Below are 27,711 nucleotides of genomic sequence, written 5' to 3'. Positions count from 1 at the left end.
TCTGTCCTGAGTCCTGTAGACCAGACTGGCCTCAAACTCACAGAGATCTGCCTGCCTATGCCTCCTGAGTGCTGGGATTAAAAGTGTGTGCCACCACGGCCAGGCCTATTATGATATCTTTTAATCTTACAGCTTCTTCATTTTGAAAACAGGAATATTAGCGTAATACCAAAAGCCTACCCTCTCTCTTGGCGAGATGCCCCACAACCGTAACCCTCCTATCTCTTGAACAAGCCAAGGTAGCCGGAAGGTATGGGACCTTGAGTGCACGCGCAGTTCCGCCCCCACCGCCCGCCAACCAATCGGACTCTGATGGCCCGCCTTTTCCGCTCGGGTAAAGCGAACCCCCAGAGCGTCTTCCGGCGGGAGCTGTACGGCTCCTTACCATGGTGAGTTGGCTGTGGGGTGTGCGGGTTCGGTGCGGGGTGCTTCCTCCTGCTTCCTCTCCGGAGCGTCCCGCTGTGCCGCCGCGGCTCGGAACCGCGTCGTCGGGGCTGCGCCGGGCAGGGAGGAGCGGCTGCTCGCACACGGGCCCCCAGAGCTCTGATCCTCAAGGGTTCCTGCCGGTGCTTCTACAGCTGGGATCCGAGATTCTCCTGATGTTCAAATAAACATCTGTCTGGAAACAAGTCCACATAATGACTAGAGTAGCGATGCGTGCACGGGTGTTCACTTGTTTGCTGCATTTGAGTGTTTAAATAGCTTGGCACTGCAACCTCCACAGGCACCGGCGGCTACAGAAAGGGTTTAGTGGAGCAGCTGGTGAAGGTTGTAGTATCCCCTGTGGTTGTTGGAGTGTCGTGTTTTCCCTAAAAATGATTAAGTTAGTTCTTTGGGGGCGGGGGGTGCTGTTCGACACAGGATTTCTCTGTGTAGCAGTTCTAGCTGTCCTGAAAATCGTTTTGTAGACCAGGCTGGCCTCGAACGCACAGAGATCCGTCTGCCTCTGCCCCCCGAGTGCTGGGGTTGAAGGCATGTGCCACCATCGCCAGGCGTTAATTAGTTCTTAAATTAAACTGAGAGTACTGACACACGCCTGTGACCTACAACTCAGGAAGCTGAGGCAGGAGGATTGAGATTTGAAGGCTATCCTGGGTTACATAGTCACCCTACCTGGAAAAAAAAAGACAACAAAATCCAGAAGTCAAACCTGAATCTCTCAATTTAAGCGAGTATATGGTTGTGTTTTCAGACATTGGAGTGCAAGCTGCCCTTTCAAATGGTCATAAAAACTCATTGATCCCTTCTTGGTAGTTTACGTATGACAATGGCACAATTTTGCTCTCTTACTGTTTACCACTGTAAAATTTTCTTCTTTGGATTTTAAATTATATTAAAATATTCTTTCAAATTATATTTTTGAAAATCTAATGAAGATCTTTTAAAGAATTTGTTACTTTAAGTTGTGTGGGCTTGTGCTAATACATTAGTGCTAAAGTCGGAGGAAGCCAGAGACATTAGATCCCCCAGGGATCCCAAGGATGGAGTTATAGGCAGTTGAGATTGGATGTGGTTGCTAGGAATCAAACTTGGGTCCTCTGTAAGAACAGTTAGTGTTCTTACGTACTGAGCCATTTCTCCAGTCTCAAGATTTTTTTTTTTAAATTTTGTGTATGGATGTTGTGTCTGCATGTACCTTGGTTCCCTGGGAGCTAAGAAGGTGTTCGATCTCCTGGAACTGGAGTTATAGACAAATGTGAGTGCCTTGTGGGCACAGGGAACCAAACCCCCGTCCTTAGTAAGAGTGGTGAGTGCTCTAACTTCTGCGTCATAGTTCTATCCCCTGGTTTTTTGGGGTTTTTTTTTTAAATCTTACGTAATACTTCCATAAAATTTCAGTAATCCTTTGCATACAGAAAATGGGTAAAACTTCGTCCTCTGTGGGGAGTGACAATGACCAGCTAGCCTTCAGTCTTTCTGGCTGTTGCTGCTGCTGCTGCTGCTGCTGCTGCTGCTGCTGCTGCTTCTTCTTCTTCTTCTTCTTCTTCTTCTTCTTCTTCTTCTTCTTCTTCTTCTATATACACAACATCCATATTCTGGCAACAGTGAACAGCTTGCAAACTCTTTGCATATGCTCTTTCATCTGCCTGGATTCTCCATCTCCCACTCCCATCCTTTCCAGTATAACCTTACCTGCTCTTCACTCTGTGTATGAGTTTACGTAGGTGTGTGTGGAGGGCAGGGGTCCATGTCAGTTCTGGGGATTGAACATGCAGCCTCAAGCACTTAAGGCACGAAATCTACCACTGAGCTACAGCTACAGCCCTAGGAATCTTAGTATTTCTGCCGTCCTGGTCCTGAGATTACAGGCTCTTTCAGGATGCTGCAGCTCTAAACAAAGTCCTCATGCTTATGTGTCAGCACTTTCCTGACTGAGCCATCAGCCCTCATAATCACATGTCTTAGTATCCTGGCATAGTATTTTTAATTCTTGATCCTCCCTGTGGAATCTGGGAGAGGGAAGTGACAATTATTATTATTATTACTTGTTTGGTTGGTTTTTGTTTGTTTGTTTTCCGAGACAGGGTTTCTCTGTAGCTTTGGGGCCTGCCCTGGAACTAACTCCTGTAGATCAGGCTGGGCTCAAACTCACAGAGATCCATACTTGTTTGTTTTTTGAGACAGGGTTTCACTTTGTAGCCCTGGCTGTCCTGTAACTCACTCTTTAGACCAGGTTGGCCTTGAACTCACAGAGATCTGGCGGCCTCTGCCTCCTGAGTGCCCAGTTTAGAGGTGTACACCACCACTGCCCAGCCAGGAAGTGGTTTTATGACTTGCATGTTCTAATGAAGAAAATGCTCTGTGTAAGAATATAGTACTTTCTTAGAAAATGTGGAGATAGTATAACTATTAGCATTAGTAAAGTTACAAAGACTAACTTCTGATACAAGGTACCAGGATGAGGATTGTCCTATAATAAACTGCAAAAGCAATAGCATAAAAGCACTAAAGTTTGGAATAATCTAAGAAGACTGCATATCAATGATGAAGCATGAAGCAGTCCTTTGTAACCTCCTCAGACAGTTTCTCCCTTTTTCATGTATTCCATGTTTGCATATGTTGTGTGTATGTGGATGATTGTGGAGGACAGAGGTCAATGTTGAGTGTCTTCATTGTCTCTCCACCTTATCTTGTGTTTGTGTGTCTGTGTGTCTGTGTGTCTGTGTGTGAGCCAGAGCTCGATATTGGTATCTCCCACTGTCATCCTTCACCTACCTACTTGTTTGTTTGTTTATTATTTACTTTGAGACAGGGACTCACTGTGTAGTCAGACCTTGTTTGCCTCAAGCTCAGGAATCCTCCAGCCTTTCTGTCTTGCTAATGCTGGGATTAAAGGCATGGGCTGCTGTGCATGCCTTCACATTTCTGGGGACACGCGTTCACTGACCCAGCTACTCTTGCTTACCAAAGAGCTCCAAGTAGGATTGGAGAGTTGGTTCAATGATTAAGAATGCAGTTGCTCTCCCAAAGGACCCAGGTTCAATTCTCAGCACTGACATGGTGGGTCATATCCACCTATAAATCTAGTTTCAGGGGATCCAACTCCCTCTTTTGGCCTCCATGGGCAACAAACACATATGTGGGACATAGATACATTTGTTGGCAAAACACCCATACACTTAAAAAATAATAAAATGTTCAATTTTTTTTTTAAATTCCAACTGGACATAGTGGGAATGCATGCCTTTGATTCCAGCATTTGGGAGCCAGAGGCAGGCAGAAGCTCTGTAAGTTCATCAAGTGAATCCCTGTGAGCCAGTCTGGTCTTTATAGTGAGTTCCAGGCAGCCAGAGCTACATGAGAAACCTTGTCTCAAAAGTAAACAAACAGCTTTGTGGTGGTGGCGCATACCTTTAACCAAACCCAACACTCGGCAGGCAGAGGAAGGCAGATCTCTGTGAGTTCGAGGCCAGCCGGGTCTACAAGAGCTAGTTCCAGGACAGGCTCCAAAGCTACAGAGAAACCCTGTCTTGAAAAACCAAAATAAATAAATAAACAAGTAAACAAGCAAACAAATCAGTAAAATAAGAACTCCAAGGATCTCACCTCTCTCTGTCTCTTCCTCCCCAGCACTGGGGTTGCAGTAAAGTCACACTTGGCACTTACGTGGATTCTAGGATTCACACTAGACCCTATGCTTATTTAGCAGCAAGTACTTTATCAACGGAACCAGCAATGTCAGATCTCCGCAATATCAGATGGCACCAGAACTAACCCTAACCTAACAAAATAATTAAAGTTCATGGGATGAACTGGGGACTGGAAAGATGAATGGCCCAGTGCTTAAAAGCGCGTTCTGTTCACATCCTGGAATGCCAGTTCTGAGAACCTGCTGCCTCCTGGTTTCTGCAGGCATCCACACACAGGTGGCACACATTTAAACAGATACACATACACATACACACACACACACGTATACATAAGTTTGTTTGGGTTTTTTTGTTTCTGGTTTTCTGTTGTTGTTGTTTCCTTTTTCTTTTGTTTTTTTAGAGACAGGGTTTTTCTGTGCAACAGCCCTGGATGTCCTGAAACACGCTTTATAGACCAGTCTGGCCTTGAACTCATAGAAATCCTGCTTCTGCCTCCTGTGTGCTGGGATTAAAGGCATGCGCCACCACCACTCGGCTGTATACACATAAATTTTTTTTTAAATATTTATTTATTTATTATGTATACAACATTCTGTCTGTGTGTATGTCTTCAGGCCAGAAGAGGGCACCAGACCTCACTACAGATGGTTGTGAGCCACCATGTGGTTGCCGGGAATTGAACTCAGGACCTTTGGAAGAGCAGGCAGTGCTCTTAACCACTGAGCCATCTCTCCAGCCCTATACACATAAATTTTTAAAAGAATTTTTTATAATGGTCTGAGGCTAAATAGATATCCAAGAATCACACTGGTTCTTTTGGTTTTTGGTTTTTGGTGTTTGAGACAAGGTCTTCTACATAGCTGGCTATACTGGAACTCAGTATGGAGAGCAGGCCGGCCTCCTGGACAAGAAGATCCTCCTGCCATCAGCCCCCCAGTGCTAGGAACTAGGGTGTGCCTCACTACACCTGTCTTAAGGATCACACTGTTAAACAGCATTTTGAAAAAGTTTCCTTGTATATATCCATTGAACTGTGTTACAAAGGACATTTCACACAAAATATATTGTAGTTTGAGCTGTTGTCCATGATCCCCCTCTCCCTTCTGTTTCCTCGCCCTTCCCCATTCCAAGTCCCCTTTGCTCCACTAGACAGTGTGATGAAGCAACATTTATTTTGGGGTAAAATATTCCGTGCATTGTTGTTTTGCTTTTGTTTTTTGAGACAGGGTTTCTCTGTGTAGCTTTGGGTGTCCTAGAACTGGTTCTGTAGACCAGACTGGCCTTAAACTCAGAAATCTGCCTGCCTCTGCCTCCCAAGTGTTGAGATTAGAGACGTGTGCCACCGCTGTCTGGCATATCTTTTCTTCTTACTTTCTGTTTCCTTGTGGTAGCGTTTTTATCATGTACCCTAGGCCAGTGGTTTCAACCTGTGGGTCGCAACTCCTTTGGGATTTGAATGACCCTTCCACAGAGTTTGCCTAAGACCATCTTGCTTATCAGATACTTCATTATGATTCATAGCAGTTAACAAAATTACTGTTATGAAGTAGCAACAAAATAATTTTATGATTGGGTGTTGTTGGAGACACTTGTTTGTTTCCCCCCGAAATAATCACACAGAAATTATGTTATTTAGTCACTTAAGCATATTTTTGGCTTACTCTTAAATCTTAAATTAACCCATTTCTATTAGTTTATATTTTATCACAAGGCTCGTGGCCTACCAGCAGGGCTCCAACTCACAGCTCACGTCTTTTCCCTCTGGCAGCTCCATGGCATCTCTCAACTCTGCCTTCTTTCTCCAGCATTCAGTTTAGTTTTTCCCACCTAGCTCTATTCTGTCCTATCACAGGTCAATGTAGATTCTTTATTCGTTAACCATTAAAAACAACAAATATACAGAAGGACTTACTACATCAGTTGGGGTCAGCACAACATGAGGAACAGAACTGCATTAAAGGGGTCTCAACATTAGGAAGGTTGAGAACCATTGCCCTAAGCTCTCCTCAAATTCAGTGTGCTGCGATTACTGGTGTGTGGTGACCTCCTGAATTAGCACACAATTTATTATTATTATTATTATTATTATTATTATTATTATTATGTATACAATATTCTGTCTGTGTGTATGCCTGCAGGCCAGAAGAGGGCGCCAGATCCCATTACAGATGGTTGTGAGCCACCATGTGGTTGCCGGGAATTGAACTCAGGACCTTTGGAAGAGCAGGCAGTGCTCTTAACCGCTGAGCCATCCCTCCAGCCCTAGGCACATAATTCTTTAAGAAAATGTATTTCACCCCAGATAAAAATAGGCTATTAAAAAAAACAAACAAACAACAACAACAACAACAACAAAAACAGGGCCGGATCTTTCAGCGGCATCAGTATTTGACTCAAACTTCAGTGAAGTGGAAATGTAGGATGGTTGTTATAGCCACCCTCTCTTTAGTGTTTAAAAAAGTACTTAGTTAAAACCAAAAATATTTAGCTGGGTAGTTAGATGTGCAAACCTTTAATCCCAGCACTCGGGAGACAGAGGTCAGTATATCTCTTAAGTTTGAGACCACAGTGGTCTACATTGTGAGTTCCAGGACAGCCAGGGTTGCATAGGGAAACCCTATAACCCAAAACCAAACATGCCTACATCTGAATTCCTAATTAGCTACTGACTAGCTTGGAGACTTTGGAGAACTTAGCAAAAATGATTTGCTTCTCATATGGTTATTTGAGTATTAATTCAATAAATGCATGTAAGTTGTATGAAGGAAGTGCTTGGGATGTGGAACACTCAACAAATGCTAGTGCGCTATCAAATCCCAGGGTCTTTGAAGTGTAGTAGATATTCAAGGCTGATTTGTATTTTTTATGTTTGTCTTAAAGGGGACAATTCATCTCTTTCGAAAGCCGCAGAGATCTTTTCTTGGGAAGTTACTACAGGAATTTAGACTTGTAGCAGCTGACCGCAGGGTAAGTCCTTCTTCTACCATGGTTTGAGTATTGCAAAACCATATGTGGAGGTCAGAGAACAACTTGGGAATCACTTCTCTTTTGCTACCATGTGAGTCCCAGGGATCAAACTCCGGTCCTCGGACTTGGCAACAATACCTTTACCCTTTGAGCCGTCTTGCCGGCCCAGTAATTGTCAGTTTCTAAATCAGTTGTGTCTGTTAATCTCTGCTACCCAAATCACCACTCATCCTCATTTCTCGTCTTTCTTGACCGACTTGCCATAGTTGACAAGAATTGGTCACTTCTCCTTAAAATATAGCATTATATAAGTTCCGAAAGGCTTGGGCTTTCCTCTTACTGACGTGCATCACCGTTCTCCTCCCTGGTCCTGCTTCTGCACTTCGGAGTGTGAGCTCCCGCTAGTCCTCCTGGTAACTTGCCTGATGATGATTTTGGTAGATGTAGAAAATGGGACATACTTTTTAGAGGAAGTTAGGTTTATGATGTGCTTTTTCTCAGTGTGAGTTAGGCAGCTTGAACAGATCTGTGAACTCTGTCAACACTGTCTGTATGGGCATGCTTTTCCTTCCCACAGTCCTGGAAGATCCTCCTCTTTGGTGCAGTCAACGTGCTGTGCACGGGCTTCCTGCTGATGTGGTGCAGCTCTACCAACAGCATAGGTATGTGACCCTTCGGGGTTTCACAGCTTCACTTTTGCTTCTGATTGTAAATAAAGTTGTATGTGCTGGCTCGTTTTATATCAGCTCGACACAAGCTGGAGTCATCTGAGAGGAGGGAACCTCAGTTAAGAAAACGGCTCCATAAGGCTGGTCTGTAGGCAAACCTGTAGAGCGTTTTCTTAATTGGTGTTCGGTGGAGGAGGGCGCAGCCCACTGTAGATGGTGTCACTCTGGCTTGGTGGTCCTAGGTTCTATAAGAAAGCAGCGTAATAGAATCATTTGGTTCATGCCTTTAATCCCAGCACTCTGGAGGCAGCGGCAGGTGGATCTCTGAGTTCGAGGCCAGCCTGGTTTACAGAGTGAATTGCAGGACAGCCAAGGCTGCATCGAGAGACCTTTTCTCTAAGAGGAAAAAAAGTCACGTTTTAGGGGCTGGAGATGACTCAGTGATTGAGAGTACTGGTTGCTCTTCCAGAGATCTGGGTTCAATTCCTAGTACCTATATGGCAACTAACAACGGTTTGTTAGTAATTTCATATCTAAGAAATCCAATGTCCTTTGTGTGGTGTGTGTATACATGCATGCAATGAAAACATCCACACAAGTAAAATAAAAATAAATAAATCTAAAAAAAAACAAAGCAAGAAAGCAAGTTGAACAAACCACGATGAGCAAGGCAGAAAACAGCAACCTCCATGGCCTCTGCATCAGCTCCTGCCTCCAGGTTCCTCCCTGTATGTGTTCGTGACTTGGCTTCCCTTAGTGGACTGTGATTTAGGATATGTAAACCAAATAAAGCCTTTCCTTCCCAAGTTGCTTTTGATTATGTTATCTGATCATGGCAATAATAACCCTAAGACAGGGGACTGGAGAGATGGTTCAGAATTTAAGAGCACTGGCTGCTCTTCCAGAGGACCCAGGTTCAATTCCCAGCACCCACATGATAGTTCATAATCATCTGTGCTGAGATCCGGTCTCCTTCTGGCTTGCAGGCAGAACACTCTATACATAATAAATAAATCTTTTTAAAAATATAACCCTAAGACAGTGTATTTTCCTTTATATGAAGAATGTGTTTTTCTTGAATGTGTGTAACTCAAATGTTTTAAAAATTTAAAATGTAAAAATTTCTGGTTTGTTTACTTTTATTTATTTATTTATTTGTTCATTTATTGATTGTATGCTTTGGTGTTTTGCCTGCATGTGTATTTGAATGAAGGTGTCAGATTCCCTGGAACTGGACTTATAGACAGTTGTGAACTGCCATATGGGTGCTGGGAATTGAACCCGGGTCCTTTGGAAGATCAGCCATTGCTTTTAACCACTGAGCCATCTCTCTCATCCTCGATTGCTTGCTTTTTAAAACAAATATTATTAAGTTGATTTTTTTTTTCCTGAAACAAGGTTTCTCTGTAGCTTTGGCGCCTGTCCTGGAGCTAGCTCTTGTAGACCAGGCTGGCCTCGAACTCACAGAGATCCACCTGCCTCTGCCTCCCGAGTGCTGGGATTAAAGGTGTGCGCCACCACCGCCCAGCAAGTTGATTTATTTTATTTGTGAGATGAGAGACGTGTGGAGATCAGAGTATGGGGATTACTTCTCTCCGTTCACCATTCGGTCCAGGGATCAAACCCAGGTGTGTCAAGCTTGGTGTGGCAAGGGCTTGGACCTGTTCAGCCATCTTGCTGGCCCTGCATTTTTACAAGAATATATTTAAACATCCCTGTGAACAGTAGAGTTCAGTTATTTGATTGAATATTACCTTTTCTTTCTTTAGGTTTGTTTGTTTTGTTTTTTAAGTAGAATCTCATGTAGCCTGGAGTGGTCTTAGACTCACTATACAGCCAACATCACCTTGAATGTCTGCCCCTCCCTCTACTTCTCCAGTATTGGGGTTGTAGGCATTTGCCATTATTCTTGCTTTTATGCATGGATTGAACCCAGTGCTTTGTATGTTCCAGGCAAGTCCTTTACCTTCTGAGCCACGTTTCTAGCCTTGTTTTGCATGACATTTTAAATGATCTGTAATTTAGTTATTTTTCATTTTTAATTTATGTGCATGTATGTGTGAGGATGTCAGATCTTGGAGTTACAGACAGTTGCGAGCTGCCATGTGGGTGCTGGGAATTGAACTCTGGATGAGCAGCCAGAGCGCTTACCCACTGAGCCATCTCTCCATCCCCATGATCAGTAATTTAAAAACAAAAATACAAAACAAAAGAAAAATCTTCTGTTGACGCACAGCCTCCATCAACAATCTTCCAAGCCAGCTGTGCAACACAGCTCTTAGTGTTTTCTGTTGAAACTTTAACTTTACAGTTTATGAGTAAGATTTTTAAAGCTTCGTAGTTATCCCATTAGAGAGACCGTCCATCATTTTCTTCTCGCACCTTTATGCCTGATAGTTCATGGGTCATGATTTTCTTCCAGTACAGTATGAGAGGATGTGAATGCAGCCCAGTGACAGCGTGCCTGCCCAGCTTCTCTGCGCCAGGACTCTGGGCTCAGTCTCCAACTCTGGAAAGAGGGAGAGATGGAGGAAGAGGGAGAGGAGAAAGGGGAGGAAAGAGGCTGCTGGATTTATGAATTTAATACATAAATCTAAAATGATAAGAACAAAAACTGGTACTCAGATGCCAGAAGCAGACACAAGAATGCCCTTAGGGTTTCATCCTTTGGCAGCTTCATTTTTCCTGGTATAGAGGTCTGACTTAAGTTTATACTGCTTTGACTGTATGTGTTAATCATATTTAGTATAAAATTGCAAATGTATAAAATTGGTCAGGAATTCCAAATTATTTTGGTATTTTGTTATCTTAAAAATGGATTAGGAGGGGGCTAGAAAGGTGGCTTAGTGTTTAAGAGCACAGGCTGCTCTTATGAAGGACCTGTGTTTGATTCCTAGCACCTACATGGTGGCTCACAACCCTTATGACTTTAGTTCCAGGGGATTCTGTGCCCTCGTCTGACCTCTGTGGGTGCTGCACAGGTGTAGAGAACACCCATACCTGCAGGCAAAAACATTTATATACGTAAAATAAAGATTAAAAATAAATATTTTTAAAAATTGTTTCCAACACACCCCCCAAAAGGAACTGGAGAGATGGCTCAGTGGTTAAGAGCACTAACTGTTCTTCCAGAGGTCCTGAGTTCAAGTCCCAGCAACCACATGATGGCTCGCAACTGTCTGTGCTCAGAACACTGTATACATAATAAATCTTTAAAAAAAATGATTGGGGGCTGGTGAGATGGCTCAGTGGTTAAGAGCACTGACTGTTCTTCCAGAGGACATGAGTTCTCTTCCCGGCACCCACATGGCGACTCAAAACTGTGTGCAACCTTCATACCAGTGCACATAAAATAAATTTAAAAAAATGATTGTCAGTCTTGCGGAGGACCTGAGTTCTGTTCTCAGTACCCATATCCACCATTTGTCACTCTGCTTCTAGGGGTTCAGCACCGCACACCCACATCTAAAGATAACAGTAGTAAAGGTGGATGAAGCCACATGTTAATGAGTCTGTCTGTTGTTTTGCAGCTTTAACTGCTTATACTTACCTCACCATTTTTGATCTTTTTAGGTAAGTTTTTTTTTAATATTCTTTAAATTTTAAAGACAACAAACAAGGATTTATTATACTGATTTATTTCCTAACCTTTCTTTGCTTAAAGGAAAGTAACTAGCTAAATAAGTAAATTTATCATAGAAATGACAGCACCCAGTGGTGTAACAAGAAAATATTGCCCCTGTATAACAATAGAAAGTGAATACCCAGGCATAAACTTAGGATGTACACACGCTGAAGATAACAGAAGCCGGGCGGTGGTGGTGCATGCCTCTAGTCCCAGCACTCGGGAGGTAGAGGCAGGCAGATCTCTGTGAGGTTGAGGCCACCCTGGTCTACAGAGTGAGCTCCAGCACAAAGAAACCCTGTTTCAAAAACAACAACAACAACAACAACAAAAGAAAGAAAGAAAGAAAAAAGAAAAAGAAAAAAAAATCCAAAAACAAACATAAAAATCACAAAGCATGTACTTAAAATCACACACACACACACACACACACACACACACACACACAAAACTGGACGCTGGCTTAGTAGTTAAGAGCCTGTATTCCTCCTCCAGAGGACCCAAGTTAGGTTCCCCTAGTACCGCGCCAGGTGATTTACAATGGCGTGAACCAGCAGCTTCAGCAGGCTCTGGTGTCTTTGGTCACCTGTGCTCAAGTGCACACACAAGTACACATTAATTATAAGAAAACATTAAAATCACACAATTCTCCAAAATTTAGTTACCCTTGACAAACTTAATGTTTACAGTAGTTTCCCTTATCCATGGTTTTACCAACTACAGTCTGAAAATCTAAGTGGAGAATCCAAAAGTAAGCTATTTCTTCACAAGTTTTGCATTGTATGCTATTCTGAGCAGTGTAGTGAACTCTGGCGCTGCCCTGACTCACCCAGCCCAGGGCATGAATCATCACTGTGTGCAGTTTGCACACAGTGTAGGCCTGTCTGTGGTCTGTTATCACATAGTGCTCGTAGTGCTCAAGTGGGCCTGACACAAGGACACAGTGCTGCCTCCACTCCATCCTGGCTAGTTTTATGTTAGCTAATACAAACTAGAGTCATCTGGGAAGTGGGGCTCTCAGGTAAGAAAATGCCTCAGCCAGGCATTGGTGACTCACGCCTTTAATCCCAGCACTCGGGAAGCAAAAGCAGATGAATCTCTGTGAGTCTGAGGTCAGCCTGGTCTACAGAGCAAGTGAAAAGAAAATACCTTTATAGGATTTGCCCATAGGCAAATCTGTAGTGCATTTTCTTAACTCGTGATTGATGTGGGAGGGTTCCACCTTGGTAGTGCCACCCCGGGCAGGAGGTTTTGGAGTTTATAAGAAAGCAAACTGAGCAAGCTCAGACTGTGAGGAGCCATCCAGTAAGCAGTACCCCTCCATGGCCTCTGCATCAGCTCCCACCTCCAGGTTTCTCTGCTCTGCTTGAGTTCCGTCCTGACCTCCTTCAGGAATGGACTGTGACCTGAGAGCTATGAGCTGAGATAAACCCTTCCCTCCCTAGAGTGTTTATGGTCATGGTGTCTACCATGCACAGTGCCTACGCCCTTCACCTCCCTTCATCTCTCATGGACACTATGGCAGCATGCTCCGGAAGAAGAAGCGGGAGAGGATAGCACATTTTGAGTGGAGGGGGAGATGTCCCAGAGTCAGTACGGAGCCTGCCACATAGATGAACTATGGATTGAAGATCTGTGCAGTTGACTTAGTGTGATACAATTTCACTCAGTCTTCTCTTTAAAACTGTTATTGTCCAGAGAAGCATGTGTTAAGAGGGTCATTAAGGTTAACTAGGAATTATAATTTGTTATTAACCTACTGTATATGAACAGTTCTCAACAACCAAGGGATTCTAAAGACTTAATTTGTTGGAAAACTAGAGAGAGGGTTCTGTGCTTGCTACTCCTGCTGTGGACCCAAGTAAGCTGCTAGCAGTCACGTCAAGTGGCTCACAGCCACTTGTGTCCTCAGCTCCAGAAGATCCAACACCATCTTCTGGCCTCCACTGCACCTGCAGAAACACACACACACACAGTAAAATAAACCCTTATTGTGAACAACTGCTTCATAGGCCAGCCTAGTCTATATAGGGAGTTCTAGGACAGACAGAGTTATACAGAGAAACCCTGTCTCAAAACAAACAAACAAACAAAAGCCCCTCTTCATTTGTCTATGCATGTCTTCCTGTCCCTACTTTCTAATGTTCTAATGCAAAGTTTGTTTTCCCTTAGTCTAATAACATGTTTGATAAGCTACTGGGTAATGATGAGGAAGCCTAGCCCTGTCTATTCATTTGGGTAAGTTCAAATCATTTTATTTTCTGCTAAGTTTTTGCTTAAAATAATTTTTGTTAAAATAATAGTGGTAGAGCGCTGGCTATAGTATTTCTGGAAAATAGAAATAAATGTCACCTGCTTAGTGACATGGTGATAAATAGTGAACGTACATAAGAAATGACATAAAATAAAAATAGTAATATTAAAATATTCATATTTAGTTGTTTTATATTTTATGAAAGAAATATTAACAAATTCATCTCAGTAAGCTCTTTAATATTTTTGAATATTTTAGTCATAGATAGTATGAAGAATTTTAACAAATGAATTTTATAAGTGCTGTGATATATTTCAATATTTTGCATTGATGGAGACAGATTTCTATTGTAAGACTTTGGATTTAGCAGTGAGCTAACAAAACTGTGAAGCTTCTGTTTCTATGGCTATGGGACTCACTGAGAGTTGAAAGATGTGCTTTTTCTAATGGAGGAGGCTCTGATTGTGTTAGAAAGCATGAAGGCACCCTCGTAATGACTTGCGCTGGTTATTTTTATGCTGCAATGACAAAATACCAGCAAAACAACTTGGCAAAGGAAGAAGTTGTTCTGGCTCACTGTTTCAGAGTTCAGGTCATGGTCTCTTGGCCATGCGAGGCTGAGCACAGCATCACCGTTGTGGGAGAGGATAGGAGAAGACAGCTGTTCCTTGGAGGACAGAAAGCAGAGCAAAGAGGCTTACAGGAAGTGACCAGATCACAGGCACACCGCTCACTGTTTCCTCTAGCTAGTCCCCATCTCTTCCCTTTGCCACCTCCCAGTTAGGACTCCCATATTATGACCGTCGAGGCACCAGCTCATTAATTACGTTAGAGCCCTCGTTTTCTGATTATTTCTGGAGACACCGTCACAGACTCACCCAAGGTGTGCTTTGCTGGTCCTGTAGGTGTTTCTTTATTCAGTCAAGGGAGCCACTACAGTACTTAAGGTTTAATGGAAGTCATACGGGCAGTAGTGTCCAGTACAAAATGGGTCAGTTGAGTGTTAGCTCTTACGATAATGGTTATTTCTACAAAAAATAATGGCCATAAATGGTTATAGAATCAGGTATAAAGTAGGTACTGTTGTTCGTTCCAGTTTTCATTGTTGCGTTGTCTTTGGGAGCTCGTTTGCAGGCGCTCCAGGGGTTAGGGGGGATCTAGAAAGTCTATGTCCTCGATTGAAAAACAGTTTTCTTGTGTGGGGGAAGATGGTCCTTTTCTGCATAGCTCTGGGAAGGACACACATGAGCAAGCAACCTGACAGTCAGGAAGGTGGAGATGTCACAGCCAGATCATCCTTTTGCCCACTGTGTCGATACACTCGCCTACAATTTCGGAAGTCTGCTCATGCATGGACCGAGTCATATATTTGAATGTATATATATTCTAGGAAGACTGGTTTATTAATTGAGGGATTTTGACCATCAAACTAATTATCTGATTTCAGGTTTGAAAGATTAGAAGTCCTGGCTGTGTTTGCGTCTACTGTCTTGGCACAGTTGGGAGCTCTCTTTATACTAAAAGAAAGGTACATTTTTGTATGTGTTATGATCAGCCTCACCTGTGACAGCTGGAAATCTGAGAGGCTCCAGGGGCGGTTTGGGTGACATGCGGGTTATAATGGACAGTGCTGGGGCCCTGATAGGACAACTTCTTCTTCCAGACCCTTTCTCTTATTTTGCACTCCTACTTTTCCACCCCTAGTGTTTTCTTTGGTAGTACTAAATTCAGTCATGGGTGAATCTGGATGGAAGAGATTCAGCCTGGCATGTGTTGGACTTCCTCAGCAGCCCGTTGAAGTGGGCTTGGTAGAGGAATGTTGACATCGCACATTGAGCATAGCCTGCCTGCTAATCTCCTGGCATCATCTCCACTAAACGTACTAAGAGATTTGTATGAACTTCGGGGTGGGTTAACTATGTATTTATAGTAGGAAACTATGTATTTAATATGGATTTTTAGGTTTGTAACTTAACAAAACTTATTTGACATATTTTTATTTCTTTTAGTGCAGAACGTTTTTTGGAGCAGCCTGAGATACACACGTAAGCTGCGTTATTTATTTATTTATTTATTTATTTATTTATTTATTTATTTATTTATTGCGACCACGAGGATTAATCTCAGTCATGGGGCTTCATATATTCCACCACCGACACACGTCTCCAACCAAAGATTTTTATTTGGGGTGTCATTTACTGTTATTTCTAATCCCAATTACGAGTTGCTCCATTATTACTTTGTCCAGCGTCAGAGTTCTGAGTATGGCCGTGTGTCTTATCACCTGCATCTCAGGAAGAGAACCTCCAAATCCCAACTCTCCTTTCGCCTTTAACAGCGCCCAGACCTTGGGCTTTGTAATGGCACAGGAAGGATTTTGTAACTTCAGGCCTAGGTCAGCACATTAAGCCAGCTCCCGCGAGTGTTCTGTCTTTTAACACTTAACCCCCAGAACTTTCCGCGTGGCCTTTAGAAAAGATAGCTTTTCCACCCACCTGCTCACCAGCTCTGTGGGCTCTTTCTAGTTAACTGAGGAACATCCGACTCGTCTAGCATGTTGGCATGAGCTCCCTTCAGAGACCCGTCAGGTCCTGTGTAAATGGAGCAGCATGCAAGGCATAAGTTCTGGGGCTAGACAACAAGTTTGGATTCTGGTCGGCAGACCATTGCAGCAGGTCCCTCTCCCCACCCTCTCCCCCTTTTCCACATACTGAAGTTACAGAATGGAAATACCTGTCAAAGAATTCAAGGTGAATGTTTTCTTCTTTTTAGGGGAAGATTATTAGTTGGTACTTTTGTGGCTCTTTCTTTCAACCTGTTTACAATGCTTTCTATTCGGAATAAGCCTTTCGCTTATGTCTCTGAAGGTATGTCTTTGTTCTAGTTTACTGTTTATTAGAAAATCTACTGGGCTTCTTTTTGTTTGTTTGTTTGTTTGTTTGTTTTGTTTTGTTTTTCGAGACACAGTTTCTCTGTGTAGCCTTGGCTGTCCTGGAACTCACTCTGTAGACCAGGCTGGCCTCAAACTCACAGAGATCCGCCTGCCTCTGCCTCCTGAGTATTGGGATTAAAGGCATGTGCCATCACTGCCCATCCTTGTAGCTTTTTAAAAAATATATTTACTCTTTGTGGGGAGTATGTATGACATGACACGAAGGTCAGAGACCAACCAAGGGAGTCAGTTCCTTCATTCCATCACGTGGGTCTCAAGGCTCACACTTAGGTCATCAGGCTGAGCCGCCTTGCCATCCCTAAAGCCACATTAAATGTGCCAGCGATGTGTCAAATCCTCTAATTCTTCTGACTGTGTGTGGAAATTGAAACTGCTTTAGAATTAGCGTCTGATCAAGACAAGGGAAGCAGCTGTGACTGTGAAGATAGGCATTGCCCTTTGTCATGTTACATAGACACTGCAAACTCGGGTTGGAAATGAAAGAACTTATTTTTCCAGTAATGTTTTTTTCTTCTATAGAGATAACTTAAGTATTTTCTCCTTAAAGCTGCTAGTACAAGCTGGCTTCAAGAGCATGTGGCAGACCTTAGTCGAAGGTAAGATGCTGCGGAACTTCATGGCTTTCATAATTTACCAAGAATCCCCAGAGGTGTGTCTGTCACGGAAGCTCAGGTTTGCAGCTGAAACCACTGCATGAGCTGCTCTCAGTTCAGTTCTCGTTCTCTCTAACCCATGGCGCAGAATTCCCAACAGTGGCAGTTCTTTGTGCCCGAGTCCTCTTTGCGCTGTAAGATGTAAAGTCCACCTTATCTGTAACAATGTTTGTATCGATAGTGCATGAATTCTTCTAACGAACACTCTGTCTGGTCTTTCATAGTTTGTGTGGCATTATCCCAGGACTCAGCAGTATCTTCCTGCCCCGTATGAATCCGTTTGTCCTGATTGACCTTGCTGGGGCATTTGCTCTGTGTATAACATACATGCTGATTGAAATTAAGTGAGTATATTGTATTGCTATCAGGTGTGCTTTTGATTCCTGGGACCTGATTTTTAAGGGCATTGACAAGGTGGATTTGGGGCTAGGCTTCTAGCAGTTTTGCTAATTCCCCGTGCAACTTGGTCAGGCCTTATCCTCAAGTGTTTCCATCTGAAAAATTAGGGGAAACAAGCGTCAGTATTCCTCACCAGAGTTTATAATGAGAGTCAGAAAATGATTGAATTCCCCCTACTGACGTGACGAGAGGGGCAGACAGCAGGAGGAGGGCTGTCTAGGTCAGAACTGCTGTTGCCGCTGAGAGGAAGAAAGGTGAACAGGCCAGGTGCAGCTTCAAAATAAAACTAAAGCCTTTTAAAAATAGACATTACAGCTGCCTTTAGATCAACATTTTACAGCTCAATTGTCTGACTGACTTACCCTTTAGGCAGTGGTGTGTACTGTAATGGCTTCTTAGTTGTTACGATCTTTTTTATATATTTTATACTTACGTTGAATTCCAAAGCGTTAGCTCCCTGACTCCTGGCCGTGTTGAGCATCCTGGCCCATCACTGGAACCTGTTTCTGACATTTTCTGTGTGAGTCACCTGTCAGCTGTCAGCTCTCCCAGTGCTGTGCACAGTGCAGTGCACACGTTCCTTTCTCTTCTAGTATTTGTTTATTTGGGTGCCGGCATCTGTGCGGCAGTCAGAGACTGCTCTGGGGAGCCCGTGCCTGCCTCCTGCCTTGCTGAAGCTGGATCCCTCACATCTGCTGCATGCTCCAGACTCGGTAGCCCGTCGGCTTCTGGGGCTGCTCCTATCCCTGCCTCCCATCTCACTGTGGGAACTCTGGGATTACAGAGCAGATGCGGATCAGCACATCCAGCTTCTTACACGAGCTTTAGTGAGCCAGCTCGGCGTCAGGCCTGGGAGGCAGAGCGCTCAAACTCACTGAGCCACCTCCCTAGTCCTGATGTGTTGGGATTTTATTCTTACTGTAAGCATTTTTATAACATATAGTTAAGTGCATTCACGTTTGGTACAGTCATCATCCCTTACTGAAATTCTATGCCCATCCAAATAATACCGCCCCATTTTCCCTTCTCAGAATCCCTGGTAACCACCATTCTACATTCTGCTTCTCATTTTAACTACGATATAAGTAAAATCATACAATCAGGTTTTTGTGGCTGGCTTGTGTTTCATATGGCAATGTTTTCACAGGTCATGTTGTATATGTCTACATTTCCTTTCTTTTTGAGGCTTAATCCCACACTTTATTTACCCAGTCATCTGCCAGTAACATTTGGATTGATCCCACCTTTTCTCTGCTGAGAATAATGGCACTGTGGACTGAGGTATGCAGTCACCCATTTCAGTCCCTGCTTCCAGTCTGGCGGTGTCTACCCAGAAGTAGACTTGCTGTAGCATGTGTGTATTGTAAGAACTCCAATGCATTCTTCAGGGCCTGCTTTATCTCCATCTTTACCGAGTCTTCCTCAAGCCAGGTCTAACGCATACTCAGGCTTTCCTTTCTTTCTTTCTTTCTTTCTTTCTTTCTTTCTTTCTTTCTTCCTTCCTTCCTTCCTTCCTTCCTTCCTTCCTTCCTTCCTTCCTTCCTTCCTTTCTTTCTTTCTTTCTTTCTTTCTTTTTTTCAGAAGCAGGGTTTCTCTGTAACTTTGGAGCCTGTCCTGGACTTTGGAACCTGTCCTGGAACTCGCTCGGTAAACCAAACTGGCCTCGAACTCACAGAGATCCACCTGCCTGATTAAAGATGTGCCAGTATTTTCTTTTTTTGTTTAAAGATTTTATTATTATCTATCTATCTATCTATCTATCTATCTATCTATCTATCTATCTATCTATCTATCTATCTATTATGTGTATGCCTGCAGGCCAGAAGAGGGCACTAGACCTCATTACAGATGGTTGTGAGCTACCACATGGTTGCTGGGAGTTAAACTCAGGACCTTTGGAAGAGCAGGCAGTGCTCTTAAAAACTGAGCCATCTCCCCAGCCCTGCCAGTGTTTTCTTGATGTGCTTTTGTCTCCTCTCTGCTATTTTGCTGCTGTTTAAAGCCATAGTCCACCATCACTGTCTTTGTTTCTGTTTTCGTTCTCACCCATCTCTATCATCATTTTCCGTGTTACTACTCCTGTCGTCCTCATCTCTTCCAATAACCAGTGGGATTTTCCACTTGCAGATCCCTCTGTAAAACTTTAAGGCTTTTAGCTTTGGCTCCTGTACAGTCAGCCCTCTGTACACCTTACCAGCCAGCACCCGTCTGGACCTGTGTTCGTGTCTGCATCATGGTTTTCATCCCCTTGCCCATGTTGCTTTCTCTTTCTGGAATATCTCCTGCCATCAGTTTGTTCATTTCTGAACGCTCAACTCCTTTTTTGTTTGTTTAATGTGAGGATAATTTGTCTGTATGCTTGTCTTCGCTGTGTATGTGCCTAGTGCCCATAGAAGCCAGAAAGAGGTTTTGGATGCCCTGGGAGTGGAATTGCAGACCGTTGTGAGTGTTGGGAATGGTCTCTGGGAAAGCCGCAATTGCTTTTAACTGCTGAGCCATCTCTCTAGCCCTCGCTTTTCTGAATTAGGCCCATCCTGGTAGCCTCATTGCTCTCTCTGTGTGGGTAATGTCCTATAGAGACGTGTGCGCTACCATTACTGTTACTTTGTTACTTTATTTATTGGGATTTTATGATAAGGCCTCATGTAGCCCAGGGTGACCTGGGGCTTAGTACTTAGTACATAGCCAAGGCTGACCATTAACTGTGTGTGGATCCTCCTGCTTTTACCTCCCTAATGCTGGTCTGTGCCATGACCAGTTTGAGACTTCTCTAACACACACAGTGAGACACTGTAGCTTTTTTCTGTGTACCCTTTGCCCTGTCTGCAGCAGAAACTGTGTCTTATTCCTGTTTCTATCCCCCCATAAGGGGACGTAAATGTGTTCAGAATCAGCTTGTATCCACTAGCATTTTGATCTGTCTTGTTGGGAGAGCTTCAGGTTTGTTTTGTTGTTGTTGTTTGTTTGTTTGGGTTTTGGGATTTTTTTTGTTTTTTTGGGTTTTTTTTGTTTGTTTGTTTTTGGTTTTTGGTTTTTCGAGACAGGGTTTCTCTGTAGCTTTGGAGCCGGTCCTGGAACTTGCTCTTATAGGCCAGGCTGGCCTCCGACTCTCAGAGATCCACCTGATTCTGCCTCCCGAGTGCTGGAATTAAAGGCTGGGATTAAAGGCATGTGCCCCCACCTCCCTGAGCAAGCTTCAGAATTTGAAACATTGATGCAGTATAATCCTTCTGCTATAATGTCGCTGTAACAGATTCCTGGGAAACTGAAATTTTTTGTTTTGCTTTTTTTAATTCAAGATTTCTCTGTGTAGCCCTGGCTGTCCTAGAACTTGCTCTGTAGACCAGGCTGCCCTTGAAGTTAGAGTTCTGCCTGCCCTTCCCTTCTAATGGTTGAGATTCAAACTGTGGGTCACCACACCCAACTCAGTTTTGAAGTTCTTAACGCAAGAATTTCTGAGAGCAGAAAGGGTGGGATCACTGATGAAAGTCATTAATACCTGGATCAGAATTAGCAGTTGAAGTCTTTGTTTCAGGTCTGCAGTCTTCCTGGTGTCGGGTCCATCAAAGTGGGGAGTGCTGCAGGCTCGCTTATCTTACTGTCTCCCTGCACACTAGTGGACGCCGTTATTTTCCCACTAAACTTTGAGAGCCAGAAATTCTTAAAGCTGACTCTTTGGAGCTTGTTTGGATTTTTTTTTCCTCTTAGGTTCTCTCTTGACAGTAGTAGCTGTTGTGACTTTTTTAAAAAATTATTTTGTTTTTGATGATTACTGTTAGTTATCAATTGTGAAATGAACTGTACATTTAAGATGGAGAGTTGTTTTTCCTTGCAGTAATTACTTTGCTGTAGACACCGCATCTGCGATAGCCATTGCCTTGATGACCTTCGGCACCATGTATCCCATGAGTGTGTACAGTGGGAAAGTCCTTCTCCAGGTGAGGCTCTTGTTTGCGTTGTGTGCACGTGTTTAGTGGGAGCCGTGTTCTCCTACCAGGTGGAAACCTGGCATGTGTACTAGCAGGTGGATAAAATATTAAAGATTGAAGAGCTGTGTTATCAGCGAAGTCAGACAGTAATTTCTGAAATTCGTTTAGCAGAAATTGGTTGGAATTTCATTGCCCTGTAATATTTTAGGCTCATGTTCTTTTGTGTTCCCTGTGGCATGCGATCATGAATTTACAATTATTTGCCTCTAATTGAATTTTAAGGGAAAGTAATATTATTAAGTATTTTTTTTTAAGAGTCTTAATTTCTTCAGGTAAATAGGCTCTGGGTTTTATACATAGTCTAGTTACCCTTGGTTTGGTTTTGTTTTTCAAGACATGGTTTCTCTAGCCCTGGCCATCCTGAACTCACTATGTAGACTATGCTGGCATTGAACTCAGATCCTCCTGCCTCTGCCTCCAAGTGGTGGGATTGAAGGCGTATGCCACCAGTGCCCAGCTACCATCAATTTTTTTTTTAATTTCCTGTCACTGGATGGTGTGTACCTGAGTATCTGTCTGTCTGTGCAGCTTGTGCAGGGAGGAGCCCTCTGATATCAGAAGAGAGTTCAGGTACCCTGGAACTAGAGTTACAGGCAATCGAGATCTTCCAGTTAGGGAACCAAACTGGTCCTTTTCTTGTTGTTTGTGGTTTTTTGAGACAAGGTCTTCCTTCATTTCCCTAGCGGTCCTGGAACTCACTGAGTGGAGTCACAGAGATCCTCCAAAGGTGTGTCTCACCACACACAGGAGTGGTGAGGGCTCTTAACTGCTGAGCCACCACTCAGCCCCTGGCTGGTTGGTTCTTAAGTCTCCTGGGATTCTAGAGAGCATCTTCGTAAGAAAAAGAGTGTGACATCTTCCTCTCGGGGAGGGGGCGGGCACTCTCATCAGTTCTTTCCTTAATCTGCGTTTGCTCAAAACAAATAACCCACAAATGAGTGTGGGCCAATTAGTGATGTCACCCTACTTAGCCAGTGAGACCTCTTGTCTAAATCATAATAGGACACATGTCAAAAATCAAAGGCTGGTTTGAAATCTGTTATGGGTGTGGAGGAGGCTTCAGAATCATTATTGCAAAATTATTTTCTCCCTAGGCTATTCATACTTTATTTTATCTTTCTAGACTACACCACCTCATGTTATTGGTCAGTTGGACAAGCTGATCAGAGAGGTAAGATGAAATAATAAAGAAGTCTTTGTCTTGGTTTGTTTTTGGGTTTTTCTTTGGTTTGTTCCTGTTTGTCGAGACAGAGGGGTTTTTTTGTTTTGTTTTTTTTTTTTTTTTGGTACTCCTGGAACCAACCTGTCGTGGAACTCCTCGCTCACAGAGATCTGCCTGACTCTTCCTCTCGAGTGCTGGGTGGGATTAAAGGTGTGCGCCACCACCACCCAGCAAATAAGTCATTTTTTAAAAAGTTTATGTTAGGGAAGTTAAAGGGTGGGTATAATCTGTTCAACTTGAGAATTTTATTTGGGGGAGTTTGTGTTCACTAACGGTAGAAATTGTAGCCCAGGGACAGAAGTAGGTGCTCGAGCAGCTGCTCAGTCGGGAAGCTGAGCTGACTGGAAGTACACGTGGAAGGGAGTGGGCTGGAGACACCAGGCAAAAGTCCATGTCTACAAGATAGTCCACCTTAGTTTGCAGATCTTCTTTTGTAAGAAAGTTCTGCCTGCTAATGAAGAAGAAATATTGGTTTGGATGTTGACACTGTTCTCAGTTCTTGGTTGTCCGTCCCAAAGGCCACTTTTTCCAACACAGCTGGATGCATGTCTCAGCCTGAACCCTGGCCCTGCCCATGTCTTTGTTACCACTGTCCCCATGGCTGTATCTGGTGCTGGAATTTACTGACAGCCTACACTCAAATAGAGGTTTGTTAGATGAGGAGCCAGGCAAAGACACAACTAACATGGATTTACACACCCTACAGAGGAAAGCAAGTACCACAAATGATTGTCACAAACATATCTACCTTGTTCAAAAACAAAACCATAGCACAGTAAAGCCCAGAGCAGTCTGCACCTGGCTCAAGGAGTGGGGCAGCCTGGGTCAGGACTGAACAAACAGGCTTTATCTGAGACCTCTGAAAGCTGATGTGTGTCCTTGCACAGGGTTTAGCTGAGACCTCTGATAGCCGATGTGTGTCCTTAGCACAGGGTTTAGCTGCGCCATTTCTAGGCTTCCAGCAAGTCTGTAATGCATACATTGCTATGTCTAATGCGGGTAACTGATAAACTGCTCTTGTGTTTTGATTAGGTATCTACCTTGGATGGGGTCTTAGAAGTCCGAAATGAACACTTTTGGACCCTTGGATTTGGCTCATTGGTATGCTTTCTGCAAGTTCGTTTAGTGTAATTTAAACATGGTTTTTAAAGTTAAAAACTTACAGTAGAATTTCTTTAAAATTTTCATGGTGGGTAAAATTTTCATGGTGGGGGCTGGAGAGTTGGTTCAGTGTTTAGAATACTTACTCTTTTGGAGAACCTGAGTTAAGTTGCCAGTACACACATGGTAGGTCACAGCCTCTGTTAATTCCAATCCTGGGCAATGTCAGCAGGCACCAGACACACAAAGTGTACAAACATATATGCAGGCAAAATACTCATACACAAAAAATTAAAATAAATCTTTAAACCATTTTCACGGAAGCTTGGATTTTCTGTTATATTTAATGGCATCTAAAATACTGACAGGTTCAGTTCCTTTATTGAGATTAAAGGGTCTTTTTCTTCTTTTTAATATTTATTTATTATGTATACAATATTCTGTCTGTATGTATGCCCGCAGGCCAGAAGAGGGCACCAGACCTCAACCTCATTACAGATGGTTGTGAGCTACCATGTGGTTGCTGGGAATTGAACTCAGAACCTTTGGAAGAGCAGGCAATGTCCTTAATCTCTGAATCATCTCTCCAGCCCCTTCTTTCTTCTTTTTATTTTTTATTTTTTTATATTTAATTATTTATTATGTATACAATATTCTGTCTGTGTGTATGCTTGCAGGCCTGAAGAGGGCACCAGACCTCATTACAGATGGTTGTGAGCCACCATGTGGTTACTGGGAATTAAGCTCAGGACCTTTGGAAGAGTAGCCAGTGCTCTTGACCACTGAACCTTCTCTCCAGCCCCATAAAAACCTCTTTTTTTTCCCTTTGTGTGGTCCTGACCTGGAACTCAGTCTGTAGATCAGACTGGTCTCAAACTCAGAGATCCACCTGCCTCTGCCTCTGCCTCCTGAGTGCTGGGATTAATGGCATGCCACAGCATCACCCAGCCCTGTTGCTTGTCTTTAAGTCTTCCAGCCCTCCTGAACTTTACAATGAAGAGTGGCTTACTTAGGGCAGCATTTATAAACACGTGGGGATCTAGTGAGGAAGAGTTGCCTTTCTCCTGACTGCTCCTGTTGGCCTAACCTCCCCCACACGCTGTTTCTGCTGGGCCCAGTGTAGATTCTCTTCCCGATTCTTTTATTATTATTATTATTTATTAATTTATTTTATGGATATGAGTGTTCGTCTTCACACACGTCAGAAGAGGGAATCAGATCCCATCACAGATGGCTGTGAGCCACCATGTGATCACTGACACTGGCAACTGAACTCAGGACCTCTGGAAGAGCAGCCAGTGCCCGTAACTGCTAAGCCACCTCTCATCTCTCCAGCCCCACCCCCACCCCCAGTTCTTCTTAATGTGGGCCTTTGTCCTAGGCAGGAGCTGTGTCTGGTTAGCTCTGTAAGCTCGCCGGGCTCCATTGCAGACCAGTGTGCTTGCCCTCCGCTCTCGCTGCTTTCTCCGGTTGCCTGTCTCGGATTTCCAGTCTCCAGCTATCGTTTAACTGCTTAGGGGTTTGTAGGTCAGTCGGTGTCTCTGCTTCCACTCTGCCACTAAGGCACACCCTTGGGCTCCCCAGCATTGGCTTTCCTGGCTGTAGAATTTTATGTAAATATCCTCGAATCCCTTAGTCAGTCCCCTGGTGCTCATTTAGATGAGTTTTCAATTGTCCTGTTTAAGTAGTCTGTGATGAGCAGTTTTTGAAATAACTTTTATATATACCCATGACTATTCTTTAAGATTTTTAGCTAGGCATGCTAAAACATGCCTTTCGTTCCAGTACTCAGGAGGCGTAGGCAGGTAGATCTCTGTGAGTTCAAAGCCAGCCTGGTCTTCATAGCAAGTTCCAGGCCAAACCAAGGCTATATAGCAAGACCTTGTCAAAAAAAAAAGGAAAAAAATCAAATTTTTACAGCCCTTAATACAGATTAAATTAATACAGATTATCAAACTGCCTTTCAGAATGGCTGTACCAACTAGCTATCTCCTGTAGTGTATTTTCACGTGTGTGTCGGGGAGGGGGTGTTGTGGACAGGTGTGTAGAGGCCTGAGGTTGATGTCAGGTATCTTTCTTGTTACCCCCCTAACTAACATATTGAAACAGGGTCTCTCAGTTGAACCTAGGCTAGTCTCAAACTCACAGAGATCCTCCTGCCTCTGCCTCTCGGTGCTAGGACTAAAGGCGTGCGCCACCACACCCAGCCACTTCTTCTACTCTTTGAAATTCCGGTTAGTTGTCAGCTCTGGGTCAGAGGCGGTTGTCTTCTCAGATCATCAGCAGCTGGGATAGAATCCCAGCTTTGCTGCGTTTCCGTGCTGTGCCTTCCCAGGTGCTGAGACCTCAGATGTGCACTACTGTGCCTGGTTTGTGTAGGGTCAGATCAAACTCAGGACTCCTGTATGCATTCTGTCAGCTAAGGGGTCACAAATCATTTCACTCACCATTTACGCTGATAAGTACCAGCAGTAAATAGCAAGATGCTATGTTTTTTCTTATTTAAAAAAAAAATACCAAGTATCAATCAAGTTATGAATAGAACAGAATTCTCAGTATTATAATTCTAAGCAGTCTTTTATGATTTTTCCCTCTTTTAGGCTGGGTCAGTCCATGTAAGAATCCGACGCGATGCAAATGAACAGATGGTCCTTGCTCATGTGACCAACAGGCTGTGCACACTTGTGTCTACTCTGACAGTTCAGATTTTCAAGGATGATTGGGTGAGGCCTGCCTTACTGTCTGGGCCCGCGACACCCAGCGTGCTGCACTTCTCAGACCATCACGTCATCCCGATGCCTCTCCTAAAGAGTGCCGATGCCGTGACCCCAGTCACATCAACACCAGCCAAACCCAGCAGCCCGCCTCCGGAGTTTGCATTCAATACCCCTGGGAAAAACGTGAGCCCGGTGATTCTCCTGAACACACAGACGAGGCCGTATGGTTTGGGTCTCAATCGTGGACACACACCATACAGCAGTGTGCTCAGCCAAGGACTCACAGTTCCAGGATTTGGAGCAGGCCAGGGATTGAGGCCCCCCTTCCCACATATACCGAGTAGGTATGGAAACAACAGGATGGGACAGCCAAGACCTTGAAGGACTCTAACTTATTTTTATGGAGACTATTGGCTCCTTGGCTTCCAGTGTACTTAGTAATCCACCTTGCGTTGACTGTTCAACCATTTGTCAGATTACTGCAGGCTTGTTCATATTTCATGAAACCCATAAACTATATTTTTGTAAAATGTTCTTGTGGCAGTGAGGTCTTTGAAAATGTCCTGGGTGTTAGGTGGGCATCCTTCAGAAAGCCCCTTTCTCTAAGCTTGCACATTGGCTGTTTGTAGCTGCCCACAGTGTGGTGTGACCTGACCTGACCTCCGAGAGCAGAGCCATGTGCCCCTTCCTAAGAACACTCCATCCCTCCGGTGCTCCGTGTGTGCTGCCCCTTCAGGAAATGAAGCATCGGTGTCCACTTGAAAAGTCAGAGTCTCTTTTACAGCTTTTCTAAGCTTAGTTGGCACATTATTTTGAGGTCCTCCTGATCATTTTTTGCTAAATAAAAAGTAAAAGTTTTTATCAGAAATTGTGAGACATACTCTACTACATAGCACAGTTTAACTCTTTTTAGTCTTCTGAAGCAGGGCCTTGCTGTATAGACCAGGCTGGCTTCAAACTCATAATCCTCCTGCCTCAGTCTTCCAAGTGCTGGGATTGTAGCCACCATACAGGTATATTCTACATTTTTAAATAATGAGTTTTGAATAAAGTTTTTCCATTTACAAATGTA

At 43.6% G+C, this 27,711-nt stretch overlaps 1 protein-coding gene across 1 annotated transcript; it reads left to right on the top strand.

Moving 5' to 3' along the window:
- The first annotated feature begins 271 nt into the window (after positions 1–271).
- Slc30a6 (solute carrier family 30 member 6) lies at positions 272–27,711 on the top strand. Its single transcript, XM_048416212.3, has 14 exons — positions 272–389; positions 6,972–7,058; positions 7,636–7,720; positions 11,257–11,299; positions 13,524–13,589; positions 15,053–15,133; positions 15,615–15,650; positions 16,378–16,472; positions 17,106–17,154; positions 17,436–17,555; positions 21,446–21,548; positions 22,723–22,770; positions 23,854–23,922; positions 26,523–27,711. The coding sequence occupies exons 1-14, from the start codon at positions 387–389 to the stop codon at positions 27,018–27,020; spliced, it is 1,383 nt and encodes a 460-aa protein (XP_048272169.3). The 5' UTR covers positions 272–386; the 3' UTR covers positions 27,021–27,711.

The sequence above is a fragment of the Myodes glareolus genome, chromosome 6 (assembly GCF_982192425.1).
Source record: "Myodes glareolus chromosome 6, mMyoGla1.1, whole genome shotgun sequence".
NCBI classification, from domain to species: domain Eukaryota; kingdom Metazoa; phylum Chordata; class Mammalia; order Rodentia; family Cricetidae; genus Myodes; species Myodes glareolus.
This window is presented reverse-complemented; position numbering and strand designations above follow the sequence as displayed.

Bases quoted from the DNA above. Each gene is read 5' to 3' on its own strand.
- Slc30a6 (XM_048416212.3), top strand. The intron at 15,134-15,614 runs GTACATTTTTGT...TATTTCTTTTAG, and splicing joins CTCTTTATACTAAAAGAAAG to TGCAGAACGTTTTTTGGAGC. The intron at 15,651-16,377 runs GTAAGCTGCGTT...TCTTCTTTTTAG, and splicing joins GAGCAGCCTGAGATACACAC to GGGAAGATTATTAGTTGGTA.